At 44.9% G+C, this 14,444-nt stretch overlaps 1 protein-coding gene across 1 annotated transcript in view; it reads right to left on the bottom strand.

The window, feature by feature from the left end:
• LOC144488397 (NACHT, LRR and PYD domains-containing protein 3-like) overlaps nucleotides 1–14,441 on the bottom strand; it is a 38,600-nt gene extending 24,159 nt beyond the window's left edge. Inside the window, exons 1-2 of the mRNA XM_078206470.1 lie at nucleotides 13,244–14,441; nucleotides 7,678–7,764 (exon numbers count right to left, since the gene is read on the bottom strand). Of these exons, the coding sequence (XP_078062596.1) occupies nucleotides 7,678–7,764; nucleotides 13,244–13,416 (260 nt within the window). The 5' untranslated portion in view covers nucleotides 13,417–14,441. The remainder of the gene's footprint in view (nucleotides 1–7,677; nucleotides 7,765–13,243) is intronic.
• Between the last annotated feature and the right edge of the window lie 3 nt (nucleotides 14,442–14,444).

Below are 14,444 nucleotides of genomic sequence, written 5' to 3'. Positions count from 1 at the left end.
ACAGAGTGGATAGTCAGAAGCTTTTTCACAGGGTGGAAGCGTCAATTGCTGGGGGGCACAGGTTTAAGGTGCGAGGGGCAACGTTTAAAGGAGATGTACAAGGCAGATTTTTTTACACAGAGTAGTGGGCGCCTGGAACACGTTGTCGGGGGAGGTAGTAGAAGCGGATATGGTGGTGACGTTTAAGGGGCGTCTTGACAAGTACATGAATAGGATGGGAATAGAGGGATATGGTCCCCGGAAGGGTACGGTGTATTAGTTAAGTCGGGCAGCATGGTCGGTGCAGTCTTGGAGGGCCGAAGAGCCTGTTCCTGTGCTGTAATTTTCTTTGTTCTTTGTATTTCTCTCCAATAGAGAGAGACAATTTGTTACATGTAGCTTCAGGGATACAACTTAATAAACGTGCGGCAATGGGAGGAGATGGGATTCCATGAACCCCACAGCCGGTAAGAGGACCAAACCCTCAAATTTAGCATCATTCTACATCACACTCTAAACAGCAAACCAAATGAACGAACCAACTCCACATATAACCAAACAGGCACATTAATATCTGACAGGTTCGGGGAATCCGTCCACTCAGGCAGCACAGGCAGAATCACTGAATTGTTACAGAGCAGAAGGAGGCCATTCGGCCCATTGTGTCTGCACTGACTCTCCGAATGAGCAACTCACTAAGTGTCATTCCCCCACCTTCCCCCAAAACCCTGTGCATTCCAGAGCTTAACCACTGGCTGCAGGGGAAGGCCCCATTCAGGCAAGGCTGGCACCAGATTAAAAGGCAGCCAGCAGCACTTTTAAAGGCTCTGAAGGGAGCAGTGAGGGAGCCCTGGTGAATGAACAAAGAGCTGAAATGGCAGAAGACAGATTAAACCCAATTCGCTGACACTACCCTGGAAATTCTCAAGGCTATTTCGGTTTGGTGGGAGGTTCTGTTCCCTCAGGAGTGGAGGAGTCCTGTAACATCAACCCAAGCAAGGCTGGATAGAAACTGCCAAGGGCCCGAGCAGGCAGCACGTGGCTGCAGTGAGACAAAAGGATCAATAACCTGATATGTTCTGACAAGGAGAGTGTTAAACTTACAGGCTGATATGTGAATAAGGATGAAGGAGAAATTGTTGAAAGAACATCTCCGCCCAGACACTGGCAATGTCCAGACAGCAGCATCAATCTTCAGGAACATGTCAGCCTCTCTGTGAAGGGTTCCGGTCAGTCAGAGATGACTGCTACACTGCCGACACTGAGTGACCATCCTGGTAGTCCCATGATGGGCAGTCTGACAGCACCATAGGCTATGTGTGTGTCTTTGATGGGTGAGTAACAATGGAAATTTATGTGCTTGTGGAAGAGGGCACTCAGCGTCAGAGAAGGAGCCAAGAGTGACAGTGTCTGGATTGTGTCATCCTTATGCCAATGGAAGATGAAGTGCTGGAGCTGGGAGACCTGGAGGCTGGGTGGGCAATCGCTGATGGTGAGATGGGTTGTGGATTCAGAGAGAGAGTGAGTGAGTGAATGGATGGGCACAGGAGAGACTCTGCTGTTGAGTCCTTAACTTGGAGCTTGTGTGTTCATCATTGGTCACATGGAGCTCTGGGTTAGGAACAGTCAGAAGTTTAACAGCACCAGGTTAAAGTCCAACAGATTTATTTGGTAGCAAATGCCACTAGCTTTCGGAGCGCTGCCCCTTCGTCAGGTGGAGTGTAGAAATGCTCACAAACAGGGCATACAGAGACACAAACTCAATTTACAGAAAAATGATTGGAATGCAGTCTTTACAGATAATCAAGTCTTAAAGGTACAAACAGTGTGAATGGAGGAAGCATTAAGCACAGGTTAAACAGATGTGTATCGTCTCCAGACAGGACAGCCAGTGAGATTCTGCAAGCCCAGACAAGCTGTGGGAGTTACAGATAGTGTGACATGAACCCAAGATCCCGGTTGAGGCCGTCCTCATGTGTGCGGAACTTGGCTATAAGAACATAAGAAATAGGAGGAGTAGGCCATCTCGCCCCTCGAGCCTGCCCCGCCATTCAATAAGATCATGGCTGATCTGATAGTGGTTTAGTTCCACTTACCCACCCGCTCTCCATAACCCTTAATTTCCTTATTGATCAGAAATCTATCTCCCTGTGACTTAAACATATTTAACGAGGTAGCCTCCACTGCTTCAATGGGCAGAGAATTCCAGAGATTCAATACGCTCCAAGAGAAGAGGTTCCTCCTCAACTCTGTCCTAAACTGACTCCCCCTTATTTTGAGGCTGTGTCCTCTAGTTCTTGTTTCCTTTCTAAGTGGAAAGAATCTCTCTGCCCCTACCCTGTCCAGCCCCTTCATTATCTTATATGTCTCTATAAGATCTCCCCTCAGCCTTCTAAACTCCAACGAGTACAGGCCCAATCTACTCAATTCTCCTCATAAGCCAACCCCCTCATTTCCGGTATCAACCTGGTGAACCTTCTCTGTACTCCCTCCAAGGCCAATACATCCTTCCGCAAATAAGGGGACCAAAACTGTACACAGTACTCTAGGTGCGGCCTCACCAGTACCCTGTACAGTTGCAGCAAGACCTCCCTGCTTTTATACTCCATCCCTTTCGCGATAAAGGCCAACATTCCATTTGCCTTCTTGATCACCTGCTGCACCTGCAAACTGAGTTTTTGCGATTCATGCACAAGGTTCTGTTCTCTCAGTTTCTGCTCAACGACTCTGCGCTGTTGTGTCTTGTGAAGGCCGCCTTGGAGAACACTTACGCGAATATCAGAGGCCGAATACCCGTGACCGCTGAAGTGCTCCCCAACAGGAAGAGAACAGTCTTGCCTGGTGATTGTCGAGCGGTGTTCATTCATCCGTTGTCGCAGCGTCTGCATAGTTTCCCCAATGTGCCATGCTTCGGGACATTGGTGAAACCAAAGGGGAAACTTTAAGCTCAGACTTTAACCTGGTGCTGTTAAACCTCTTACTGTGTTTACCCCAGTCCAACGCCGGCATCTCCACATTAGGACCAGTCTGCAGGACATGCTGAAATGTGCATTACCCTCTAACATTCTTCACTCTCTCACACAAAACAACAGCTGCGGTGAGCGGGAGACGGGCGTGTAGCTCTGAGGATGAGGAGGGTACTTCAGAAGATGGACTGTCATATTATTCCCCATGACCTCCACCAGAGCAGATACTGTCTCACGCGATTAGCAAAGGGGTTACAATCTGGCAGCACAGGAGAGCACACACAAACCCGAGCAGCTGATGGAGGCAGGACTAGCTGAGTTCACTCACACTCTCGAGGGGACAGGTCATTGTCAGCTTCAGGTAGATTAAATGTGACTGGAGTCTTTAACAATGCAGCAGATACTGGAGCTGCAGCCTAAGGTATTTTAACATCCGGTGGAGTTTCCAAAGGCTGTGTGTATCCATACACAAAGGATGGAGGAGTCAATCCAGGCCAGCAGTGTTACCATGTCTCAGGTATGAGCACAAATAGCATCATCCACAGAGAGATTGGTGACCTTCGTGGAGAGTCACATCCAGCCTATCACCCACAGGAAATACACATGAACCTGCATGTTCTCACCATCTCCATGAGCACTGTGGAACACGGGCTGTGGGAGGGGTGGGAAAATGTGGCTGGAGTCACTGTCAGGCCCTCCCCAGCTGAGCAGGGAGGGTCCAGTTTGCCCTGGATGGATAGAGGAGCGGCTGCCTGCAGCATTTGGGAGCTCCTCTCAGGATGCCCCTGGTGTGGTCAGTGGGTCCTCTTCTGCTCTGACTGTGACACCAGCACCTCACAAAGCTATGATGACAGAGACAACTCCAGCATCTGTGCAGAGGACCCGCAGTTGGCCGGATCCTTCCAGGATCCAGGAAATCCGAGGACAAAGGCCACGGTCATCGAAATTCTCACAGGAGAGGTGAAGATCCTGCCTGCAGCTCGGCGGAAAGTGCAGGGATGGGGGTGGTTGTCAAGGTGGGGTTGCTTCCTTGGGCTTCACAGGGTTATACTTTGTTGTTACTGGTCACTTTGTTACGTATGTATTTTCAGTAAATTCAGAGATGGAGCACTACCAGAAAAATCCTTCACCATATTACTGGGTCTTTAACAGTTCACTGGGAATGTGAGATAGGAAATACAGCACTGAATGAGGTCAATACAATTCCAATGCCTTTGTTTCATGTAGTGACGGCTCCAGGGAAATTATAAAACATTCACAGAAACAGCAACAGTGCTGGAGATGGTGAAGATTTATTACACTGAATGGCTGAGAGAGTTAAGGTTCTTGGAAAACATGTCTGCATTACTGAATCTCCATCCTCCCGGACACATATCCCATGTCCCTGGCCTGTGGTCCATGGGGTTCCTCATCATGAAGCATCTGGTCAACATTGTATTGCATCACACTTTCTTCAAAGCTTCTCCACTCTAGATCCAGGTTGTATGGAACACAGCACAACACCAGGACATTTGAGACCCTCGCTGAGTATATTGAATAGTTCCACCAGATCTATCTTTAGAATTCCTCTGGCCTGTGCAATGGTCACGCAATTTGTCCTGTCGCAGCTGTTTTTTCTCTCTTCTGTGACTGAGTTTGGATTACACACAGGCACAATTCCCCATGCCTACAGTGGGTAGCGCTTGTCTTTATTAATTCTTTCAAGGGATGATGGTTTCACTGGCAATGCAAACACTTGCAGCCCATCGTCAATTGCCCTTAAGAAGTAGGTGGTGAGCCATCTTCTTAAATTCTGCAGAGCATCTGGTACAAAACCGCTAGGAAGGGACATCCGGGATTATGATCCCGCATCAGTGATGGAAAAGCAACATATTCCAAGTCAGAATGGCGTGTGGTTTGGAAAGAAATCTGAAGCTGGTTGGTGTCCCATCCTTCTGATATCCTTGGCCATCTCGGTGATGGATAATGCCTGTTTGGATGATGCTGGCTCAGGAACCTTGGTGAGCTCCTACATTCCATCTTGTATGTGGTAAAATGCTGCCACTGTGCGTCAGTGGTAGAGACAGTCAATGTTTAGTTTGGTGAATGGCCAGCTGATCCAGTGGGCTCCTTTTCCATGGATGAGCTTCTTCAGTGTTTTTGAAGCTGCAGTCAATCCAGCAAGATGAGCGGATTCCATCACACTGCTGACTTGTGCCTTGGAGATGGTGGGAAAAATTTGGGAGACAGGAGGCGAGTTCCTCATCTCCGAATTCCCAGACTGTGATCTACCCTTGGAGCCATCGTGTTTACAGTTCAGTGTCTGTTCAATGGTCCCAGTGCGCCCCCACCACTCAGGATGTTGATGGTCGAGGATTCAGCAATGGTGCTGCCATTCAATGTAAAGGGAATATGGTTAGATTCCCGTCTGTTGGAGATGGTCCTTGCCTGGCATTTGTGCAGTGAAACATTACTTGCCATTTATCAAGTTAAGCCTGATCGTTCTTCAGACCTTGACGCTAGCTCTGTCGAAGAGTCATCCAGATTCGAAGGGTTAGCTGTTCTCTCTCCACAGAAGCTGTCAGACATGCTGAGCCTTTCCAGCATTTTCTGTTTTGTTCAGGTCTTGCTGTTTATGGACATGGACTGCTTCAGTCTCTGAGGAATTGTGAACAGTACTGAGCATTGTGCAATCATCAGTGAGCATCCTCACTTCTGACATTATAATGGAAGGAAAGTCATTGATAAAGCAATTGAAGGTGGTTGGGCTTTGGACATCACCCTCAGGAACTCCTGCAGTGATGTTCATGAAGCACTGGAAGGATGACATTTTTCTGACGTTCAAGAGCAGACTGATGGAGCAACAATTCATCAGATTGGATTTGCCCTGTTTTATTCCACATTGTCCGGTAGATCCAGTGTTGTAGCTGTACTGGAACAGCTTGGCTCAGGGAATGGCTAGCTATGGAGCACAATTCTTCAGTACCATTGCTGGGGTACTGCCAGGCTGACAGAGTTTGCAGTACGCAGTGCCTTCAGTCATTTCTTTACCTCACATGCAGTGAATCAAACTGTCATCTGTAATGTTGGGGACCTCAGGAGGAGGCCGAGATGAATCATTCTACTCAGCACTTCTGGCTGGAGATGGCACTGATGCTCTGGCCTCCCTCATCAGTAATCATGGAATTCTTATGCATGTTTATAGAATCATAGAATTCCCACAGTGTATAAGTAGTACCTTTGGCCCATCGAGTCTTCACCAATTCTTTGAAAGAATATCATACTCAGGCCCTATCTCTGTAACTCCACATATATGGCCCACTAATCCCCGTAACCTACACACCCTGAGACACCTAGGGACAACTTAGCATAGCCAATCAACTGAACCTGCACATCTTTGGACTGTGGGAGAAAATTGGAGCACCCAGAGGAAACCCACACAGACACTGGGAGAACGTGCAAACTCTACACATAAAGTCACCCAAGGCCAGAATTGAACCCTGGTCCGTGACGCTGTGAGGCAGCCGTGCTAACCACTGTGCCACCTTGTCGCCTAATGTAACCGGCATGTCCAACATTTTGTGGCATGTCTAACACTATTTCTGACTGGATATGGCAAGACAGCAGATCTCTGATCTGATCCATTGGTTTTGGTGTGATTGAGCTCGGTCTATCATATGCTGCGTCCGCTCTGTGGTCTGGTGGCCGTGTGCTGGAGCTTCACATCTCATCTTTAGATAAACCCAAGTCTCATTTGGTCGTACATGTGAAGAAAATTAGTCGTAGTAACACAGTACTGGCTGCTGGGGAAAGCCACTGTCAGCTTCCTATAAATGAAAAGGTACAGTTCACCTCTCCTGCCTGTTTCCTGTCACTCAGATAACTTCATATCCAGGCTGCCTTTGCCTCTCTTATTTCATGGTCTTCATCTTTGCTCCCAAGCTTATTATGTGTCTCCTAATAGCGGGTAGTGTTTTTAATAACTGACAGCAATGGTATATTAAGTATCATTAATTCTGTTCTTAAAAACAATGTCCATTATTAATAGGGACATCATTCAGACTATTCTGCACTGTGATTATTGCCATTGCCAGCTGAGCTGTGCCTTGAACTGCTGGGCTGCGAGCTCTGGAATTCTCTTCATAACCCTCCCCACCTCCGTCTCTGCATTCTCTTTTCAGATGCTCCTTAAGCTCCGTTTTACGTAAATTTGAGAGTGGATCCCTCGGCATAAAACTCATCAGAATTCAATGTAGTTTGTAATCTGCCTTACCAATATACAGCAGTTTTCTATGTTTAATCAAACTGAGAAGCCAACAGACATAAACATCTATAATCTGAATGACAAATTAAACTAAATTGAACATGCGACCAGCCATATCTGGTAATTCTATAAACATTTAATTGTTTTGTCCATCTTTTTTATTCTCATGAATGGTTTTGAAAATAATTATAAATGATTAGTTAATTCTTTCACTCCTGAATTTCGTAGTTTATTGTAACTCAGGTTCAGACACATCACTGACTGGTTTGTACTGAGAGCAGAGGTGAGAATATCTGAGGCTGTTACTCTCCAAACTAGAGATCAGAGAGAGAAAGATTTCAGGAATCAGAGTAAATCCGTGGTGTTGAACACGAATACTGAGAGGAATGACGTGGAATGGTTATTAATGACAATATTACTGACACTGATAATAATTTACAGTGTCAGACACCACTGATTATTAACACAATCTCACAGTCTGATACTTACTCCAGTTTCTGTATTTTACACTCCGGATTCCTCAGAGCCGCAGACAATAGTTTCACTACTGAATCTCCCACTTGATTGTCACCCAGACTAAATGGAGAAAGTGAGAAACACATTAAATTCAGATTAATGTTCAGCAGGAAAATAGCTGAATCTATTTTTGTGTCAGAAACTTAACACCAGTGGTGAACTGATTCAAGTTACGATACTGCACCTCACCCAAGTTGATCTTTCTCTACACCCTAGCTGTGACTGTAAAACTGCATTCTGGACTCTTTCCTTTCCTTCCCTATGTACGGTATGCTTTGGCACTAATAAATGTGACAATATTATATCAGATAATATCAAACCCTTTCTGTTGAATGGAAAAGGCAATAATTGAAAAGGCAGCATTGAAAAATGATGAACAATTCATTCTCACTGGTTTCCCTACTGGGGGAAACCACTTTTACATCTTTCAAAATGCATATTTTGTTTAATTGTCCATGGGGTATGGGTGTCGCTGGCAAGACTAGCATTTATTTCCGACTGCTAATGGCCCCTAGAGGAGGTGATGCCCACATCCTGTGAACAAACAAGTCATTTTTAAACATGTCCCACGTCCTGGTCTCATTTCCTCATCATCAGAATTACCCTCCTGAATCTCACTGACCATGCTAAGTTTCCAAAAATTCAAATCATTTCTGCTTTTACATAAATCTAGGATTTTATGAGAATTGTACATTTTACTGAGAGTTAAATGATAAAGCTGTGAGAGTGGATTCCTCGGGATTCCCTGTGCTTCTTAACTATTGTAAGAAGTTAAACAACACGCCGAATGCCCGTGACCGGTCATTCGGCCTCTGATATTCGGGTAAGCGTTCTCCCAGGTGGCCTTCACGATACACGACGGCGCAGAGTCGCTGACCAGAAACTGATAGTCAAGTTCCGCACACATGAGGACGGCCTCAACCGGGATATTGGGTTCATGTAACACTATTTGTCATCCCCACAGCCTGCCTGGACCTGCAGAGTTTCACTGGCTGTCTTGTCTGGAGACAATACACATCTCTTTAGCCTGTCTTGATGCTCTCTCCATTCACATTGTTTGTATCTTAAAGACTTCATTAGCTGTAAGTATTCGCATTCCAACCATTATTCATGTAAATTGAGTTTGTGTCTTTATATGCCCTGTTTGTGAATAGAATTCCCACTCACCTGAAGAAGGGGCTTAGAGCTCCGAAAGCTTGTGTGGCTTTTGCTACCAAATAAACCCGTTGGACTTTAACCTGGTGTTGTAAACGTCTTACTGTGTCTACCCCAGTCCAACGCCGGCATCTCCACATCACTTCTTAACTATTGACAATGTGTCATCTGTATAATATCTCAGGGTGAGTTAAAGTGTGAAACTGTGCTAACTGTTGCTTTAAGATCCATCCCCTAGATTTGATACAACTAGGAAAGATTATTCTCCCATTAGAAAGCTGAAATATTTCTGTTTGATTAGTCAGAAATGGAGATGCTTGCTATTGACTGCACAATGTTTAGCACCATTCCTATCTCCGCAAGGTAGTGACGCAGAACACATCCATATTTAGCAAGGCTTGAACAGTATTAGGGGAAGGGCTGAGAAGTCCCAGGCGATGACCACCTCCACCAAGAGAGAATACAGTCATTTCCCTTTACATTCAATGGGATTATCATCCCCATGAATCCCCAACTATCAACATCGTGGGTGTTACCACTGATCGGAAACAGATTAGCCATATCAATACTGTGGCTATAAGAGAAGGTTAAAGGCCAGGATTTCTGCACAGAGTAACTCACCTCCTGACTTCCCAAAACATTTCCACCATCTACAAGACACATGTCAGGAATTTAATTGAACACCACCCACTTGTCTAAATGAGTGCAGCTCAAGGTTCAGGAAGCTCGCCACCATCCAGGATAACTCTGCTTGTTGACTGGTACATCACCCATTACCTTCAACATTCATTCCATTCACCACAGAGGTACAGAGCTAGCAGTGTGTACCATCTACAAGATGCAGTGCAATATCTCCCAATGGCCCGTTACACAGCACCTTCCAAACTTGTGATTTCTATCCCGAGAAGGACAAGGGCAGCAGATGAATGGAAACATCACCACCTGGAAGTTTCCTTCCAAGATACACACCATCCTGACTTGGAAATATATCACCGTTCCTTCACAGTAACTGGGTCAAAATCTTGGAACTCTCTTTTTCACAGCACAGTGGGTGCACCTACACCACAGGAGTCCCTAAATGCAATGATGGTGATATAATAGCAAGCATAGTTGCTTTCCAAGCAGTTGATACGGGTTTAATTCCCAGCTATCTCAGTTTGTCAGAGTGGATGAAGAGAGGGCCAGGAGGCAGTAACCACAACCGAAAAGAGTGGGTCAATCCAATTGAGTCAAGTCTGCGGCTCCAGCCTGGAGCAGTAGTGTTAAACTTAGCTGAGGGTTGGAGGGTCAGTTGATGATTCAGCTACTCTGAGCCGGCCCACGCTGAGTTCAAAAGGGAAATGGTGAATCTAATAGCGACACAGAGGAAACTAAATTCATTGGTTGGTAAAAAAAAATGCCCTCTGCGACTGGCTTTATATTGCTGTGAACTGGAGGAAGCAACAGAAAGGTTCAATGATGGTTCTGCTGTTGATGTGGTATCCATGGATATTCAAAAATCATCTGATGCAGTGACACAGACTTGTGGCATAAGCTCATAAAATAAATGGCAAAGTCGCAATGTGGATACAAAATTGGATGAACAAAGAGTAATGGATATTTTTCAGGCTGGAGGATGTCGGTAATGGAGAACCCTAGCGGTCAGCATTGAGATCCTTGCTTTCCCCTGATATATATGAATGATCTAGTTATTTGCAGTATAGAGGAAAATTTCAAAAATTGTTGATCACAGAAACCTTTCAGGCATCGTAAACTGAGGAGGGGATCTTGGAGTGAAAAACGGACATTGGTGGAGTGTACAGATAGGTGGAAGATTAAGTTGAATGCAGAGACGTGTGAGGTGATACTTTCAGGAAACATGCACAAGAGCAAGCAATATAAAATAATCAGTAGAATAGTAAACGGATTGCAGGATCAGAGGGACTGGACGTATATGTGCATCGATCATTGCCGTTAGCAGGGCAAGTGTAGGTAGCAGTTAATAAAGAATACAGCATCTTGGGCTTTGCTGTTTTGAAATAATTTACGTTTGTGGGCATTAGAAAATAATTCATGAGTTTAAGTTTAATTTGTTTTTCTGTGCTTGTGTGCTCAGAAACGGCCAAAACTTTAATTTCGCTTCATGTTAAACAAAGCTGCCTGCCTGTGGGTTTGTGGTTTCACTTTAAACTGTCCCTGCATTTTAATTTAAGGTTTACAACATTGTAAGATTTATGGAGGTTTAAAAAAATGGTTGCTTCTATTCAGAGTCCCACAATGAATGATAGAAACACTGAGTTTCAGTTACAACCAGTTAATCCAAGAAGCAAGACGGAGTTCACAGAGGCTGCCAGAAGAGGCAGGGCAATGCAGGCATTCAGAAAGCAGAAACCAAAAGATAAATCGCCGTCACATACCAAGAAGGAAAAGAGGAGTGCCAGGAAGACAGAAGTCAAAGTGACAAAAAAACCTGAATCTGAACAAGAGACTGCTCCCTGAAGTTAAAGAGAGGAGCAGAGACAGGCTCCCAGTGAAAGACAGAGCTGCTCGGTGCGAACATGGTAAAGTTTTCTCATGAGAATCCAGACATCTGACATAATCCTAAAGTTGATGACACCTTAATACAGACTATGAAGCACTAGTGTCTGTTGGCATGGCTGAATGTGAAGGAATAATGAAAGGAAACATTGAATACTGGAGAGGGATCCTTGGTGGAGGCATCTGAGAGAAAGCATTGTTTGTGAAAAGATTCCAAAAGCTGCTTTCTTTCCAGAGTGGAGCTTAGAGACACTCGTGTGGAAGCAAGAGTCCCAGTGAGACTAGTTTTTTTTCACAGTGTGACAAACATCTGGGGGGATTTGAAGAAGAATCCACTGAAGTTACTTTGGGTGGCATTTGTCAATTAGTTTCACAGTGTGGTGTATCTGACCACACATGGCTTGTTGGTTTACATTTACTGTGTACTTTCTGAGAACATTAAAGCATAAGATCTATTTTGTAACTTGTGTCATCCTTACAGATCTGCAGACATCTGTGAAGTTAGATGGGGTGAAGTAGTGGTGCATTATAGTTATTTTTTTAACAAAGATTTTAGTCTTTTGTTAAAAGTTAATCGACTACCTTGTTATTCTGTTCATCTACATTTTTAAATAATAAAACAATAAATAAAAGTTATGATCGACTGAGCCAGAGTTCTGTCTTAGCCCTGACTGTTCAGTAGTCAGCTGGGATCATAATATTGTCAATAGGGGCATAGAGTACGGAGCAAGAAGGCTGTGCTGAACCTGCAAAATACATCAGTTAGATCTCACTTCAGCGCGTCATACTTTAGGAAGTCTGAGAACACATCGGAGAGAGTGCTAAAGAGGTTTACAAGATTGGTTCAGGGATGTGAAACTTCAGTCATAGGATCGATTGGAGAGGTTGTTCTCCTTGGAAGGAAGAATGTGGAGGGGAGATTTGATAGAACTGTCCAAAATAGTGATGGCGCTGAACAGAACAGGTAGCAATTAAAATTTTGCTGCTCAGACAAGGATCAAGAAAAGATTTAAAGTGATTTGCAAAAGATGCAAATAGTGTGAAAAAAGCTTTTTTTTTAACACAGCGAGTGGTACAGATCTGGAATGCACTGCCTGGAATTGAGGTGGAGGCTATGGTATACTGGGCCTTTTATGAGACTGCAGTCAGAACCATGGAACAGAAAACCCGTGGGCTGCTGGAACCAAACAGGGAGGTCTATTTTCATAACTGCACACTTTGAGGTTTAATACAAGACTGAACCGCCACTGCGACCCTGACTGATGTCACCAGTGATCACATGACTTATAAAGGGACACTGTCCCGTTATAACACACACCAACTATAATACATAACAGAGGCAGCGTGCAGGAAAATAATCCTGATCATAATTAGCCACAAACTGTAAGCTGTACCGAACACAAGCGAAACAGATTTCTTTCTAGCATCATACATAATCAGATGGTTTCTGTCGGGAGAGTGAAATATCCTTTTTTAAAATTTTGTAGCGAGGCCTTTACACCCCTAATTATTTAAAATTTATCTCAATAATGATTGTATTCACTCAAGGAATGTAATAATCGCTGGTTATGCCAACATTCATTGCCCATGCCTATTTGCCCACGAGAATCTGCCTTCTTGAACCGCTGTAGTTTTATCAGAGAATCAGATTTATTACAAGTTCAGAAGGAGGCCAATCGGCCCATCATGTCTGCAGCTGCTCTCAAATGAGCTTTATGGCTTTGTGCCATTCTCCCGCGCTTTCTCTGTGACCATTGGACATTGTTTCCCTCTTGACTTTCTCAATTAAACATGTCTCTGTTTTATTAGAACAAAGGAAATGGCTTCTCAATGAAAATATCAGGGACGAGACCAAACAAACAGTTACCTCAACTCCTGACACTTGTGCAGAACGGGTCCCAGCCGCTGGAGCCCTTCACACGTAATGTAGCATCGCCATAGATCGAGGTGTTTTATTGTATCACAGAGTCCAATGACATGAGACAGGACCGCACAGTCAATCGGGGTCAGTCGCAATCCGCGAAATGAAAGTATTTCCATAGATCCCACTGTGTTCCGAGCCAGTGCTTTATTCTGAGACTCAAACAGGTAGTGGAATGTGTTCAGGAGCTTCCTCTTCCCAGTTTCAGTCTGTGTCTCTCCAATCTGCCCTTCAACCTTCTCCTTCACCCAGTCAATCACTCGGCAGGTTGTTTGATGAAGAAATGGACCCAGAAACTTCTCCAGGGGTCGAGCTGACTGTGGGGAGGACAGACCAGCAACAAAACGGAGAAATATCTCAAATCGCCCATCTTCCTCACTGTCGGCTTCACTGAGGAGTTTCCCGATCTCCCCGGGATCTGGAGTCAGGAATTGTGAGAGTGCAGCTGCAAACTCTTGGATGGTGAGGTGTGGGAATGTGTAAACCACACTCTGGGCAGAAACATCTCTCTCTCTAAAAGCTCCATCAGAAACCCAGACAGGAACTGGGAAGGTTGTAGATTGTACTCAATCAAATCTCCATTTCCAAACACAATCTTCTTCTTGGAGACTCCTGTGAAGGCCATCTCACCAAGCTTCAGTAACACATCACGGGGGGTTTCAATCTCTCGGCCATGGTTTTTCACAATGTTGTAAATATAGTAGGAATATAGTTGGGTGATGGTCTTGGGAACTTGCTGCTGTTTCCTGCCTCTTAGTGTAAAGAAGGGACCCAGTGACAGACCGAGGATCCAGCAGTAGGAAGGGTTGTAACACATGGTGTACAGGATCTCGTTCTCCTCCACGTGTTTGAAAACAGCTGCTGCCACCATCTGATCTCCAAAAAACTTGTTGAAATATTCCTTCCGTTCATCACCAACAAATCCCAGGATTTCAGCCCAGACACTGATGTCAGCCTTTTCCAATAAATGTAATGCAGTGGGGCGGCTGGTCACTAACACTGAACATCCTGGGAGCAGCTTGTGCTGTATTAAACTGTACACAATGTCAGACACTTCACACCAGCATTCGGGGTCTGTGCACATGGACTGAGGTTCTGTATTTCTCCGATTGTCGGCAAAATCAATCCTGTCCTTGAATTCATCCAA

This window comes from Mustelus asterias, unplaced genomic scaffold, assembly GCF_964213995.1.
Source record: "Mustelus asterias unplaced genomic scaffold, sMusAst1.hap1.1 HAP1_SCAFFOLD_1523, whole genome shotgun sequence".
NCBI classification, from domain to species: Eukaryota; Metazoa; Chordata; class Chondrichthyes; order Carcharhiniformes; family Triakidae; genus Mustelus; species Mustelus asterias.
The sequence above is the reverse complement of the archived record's forward strand: the minus strand, read 5'-3'. Positions and strand labels throughout refer to the sequence as shown.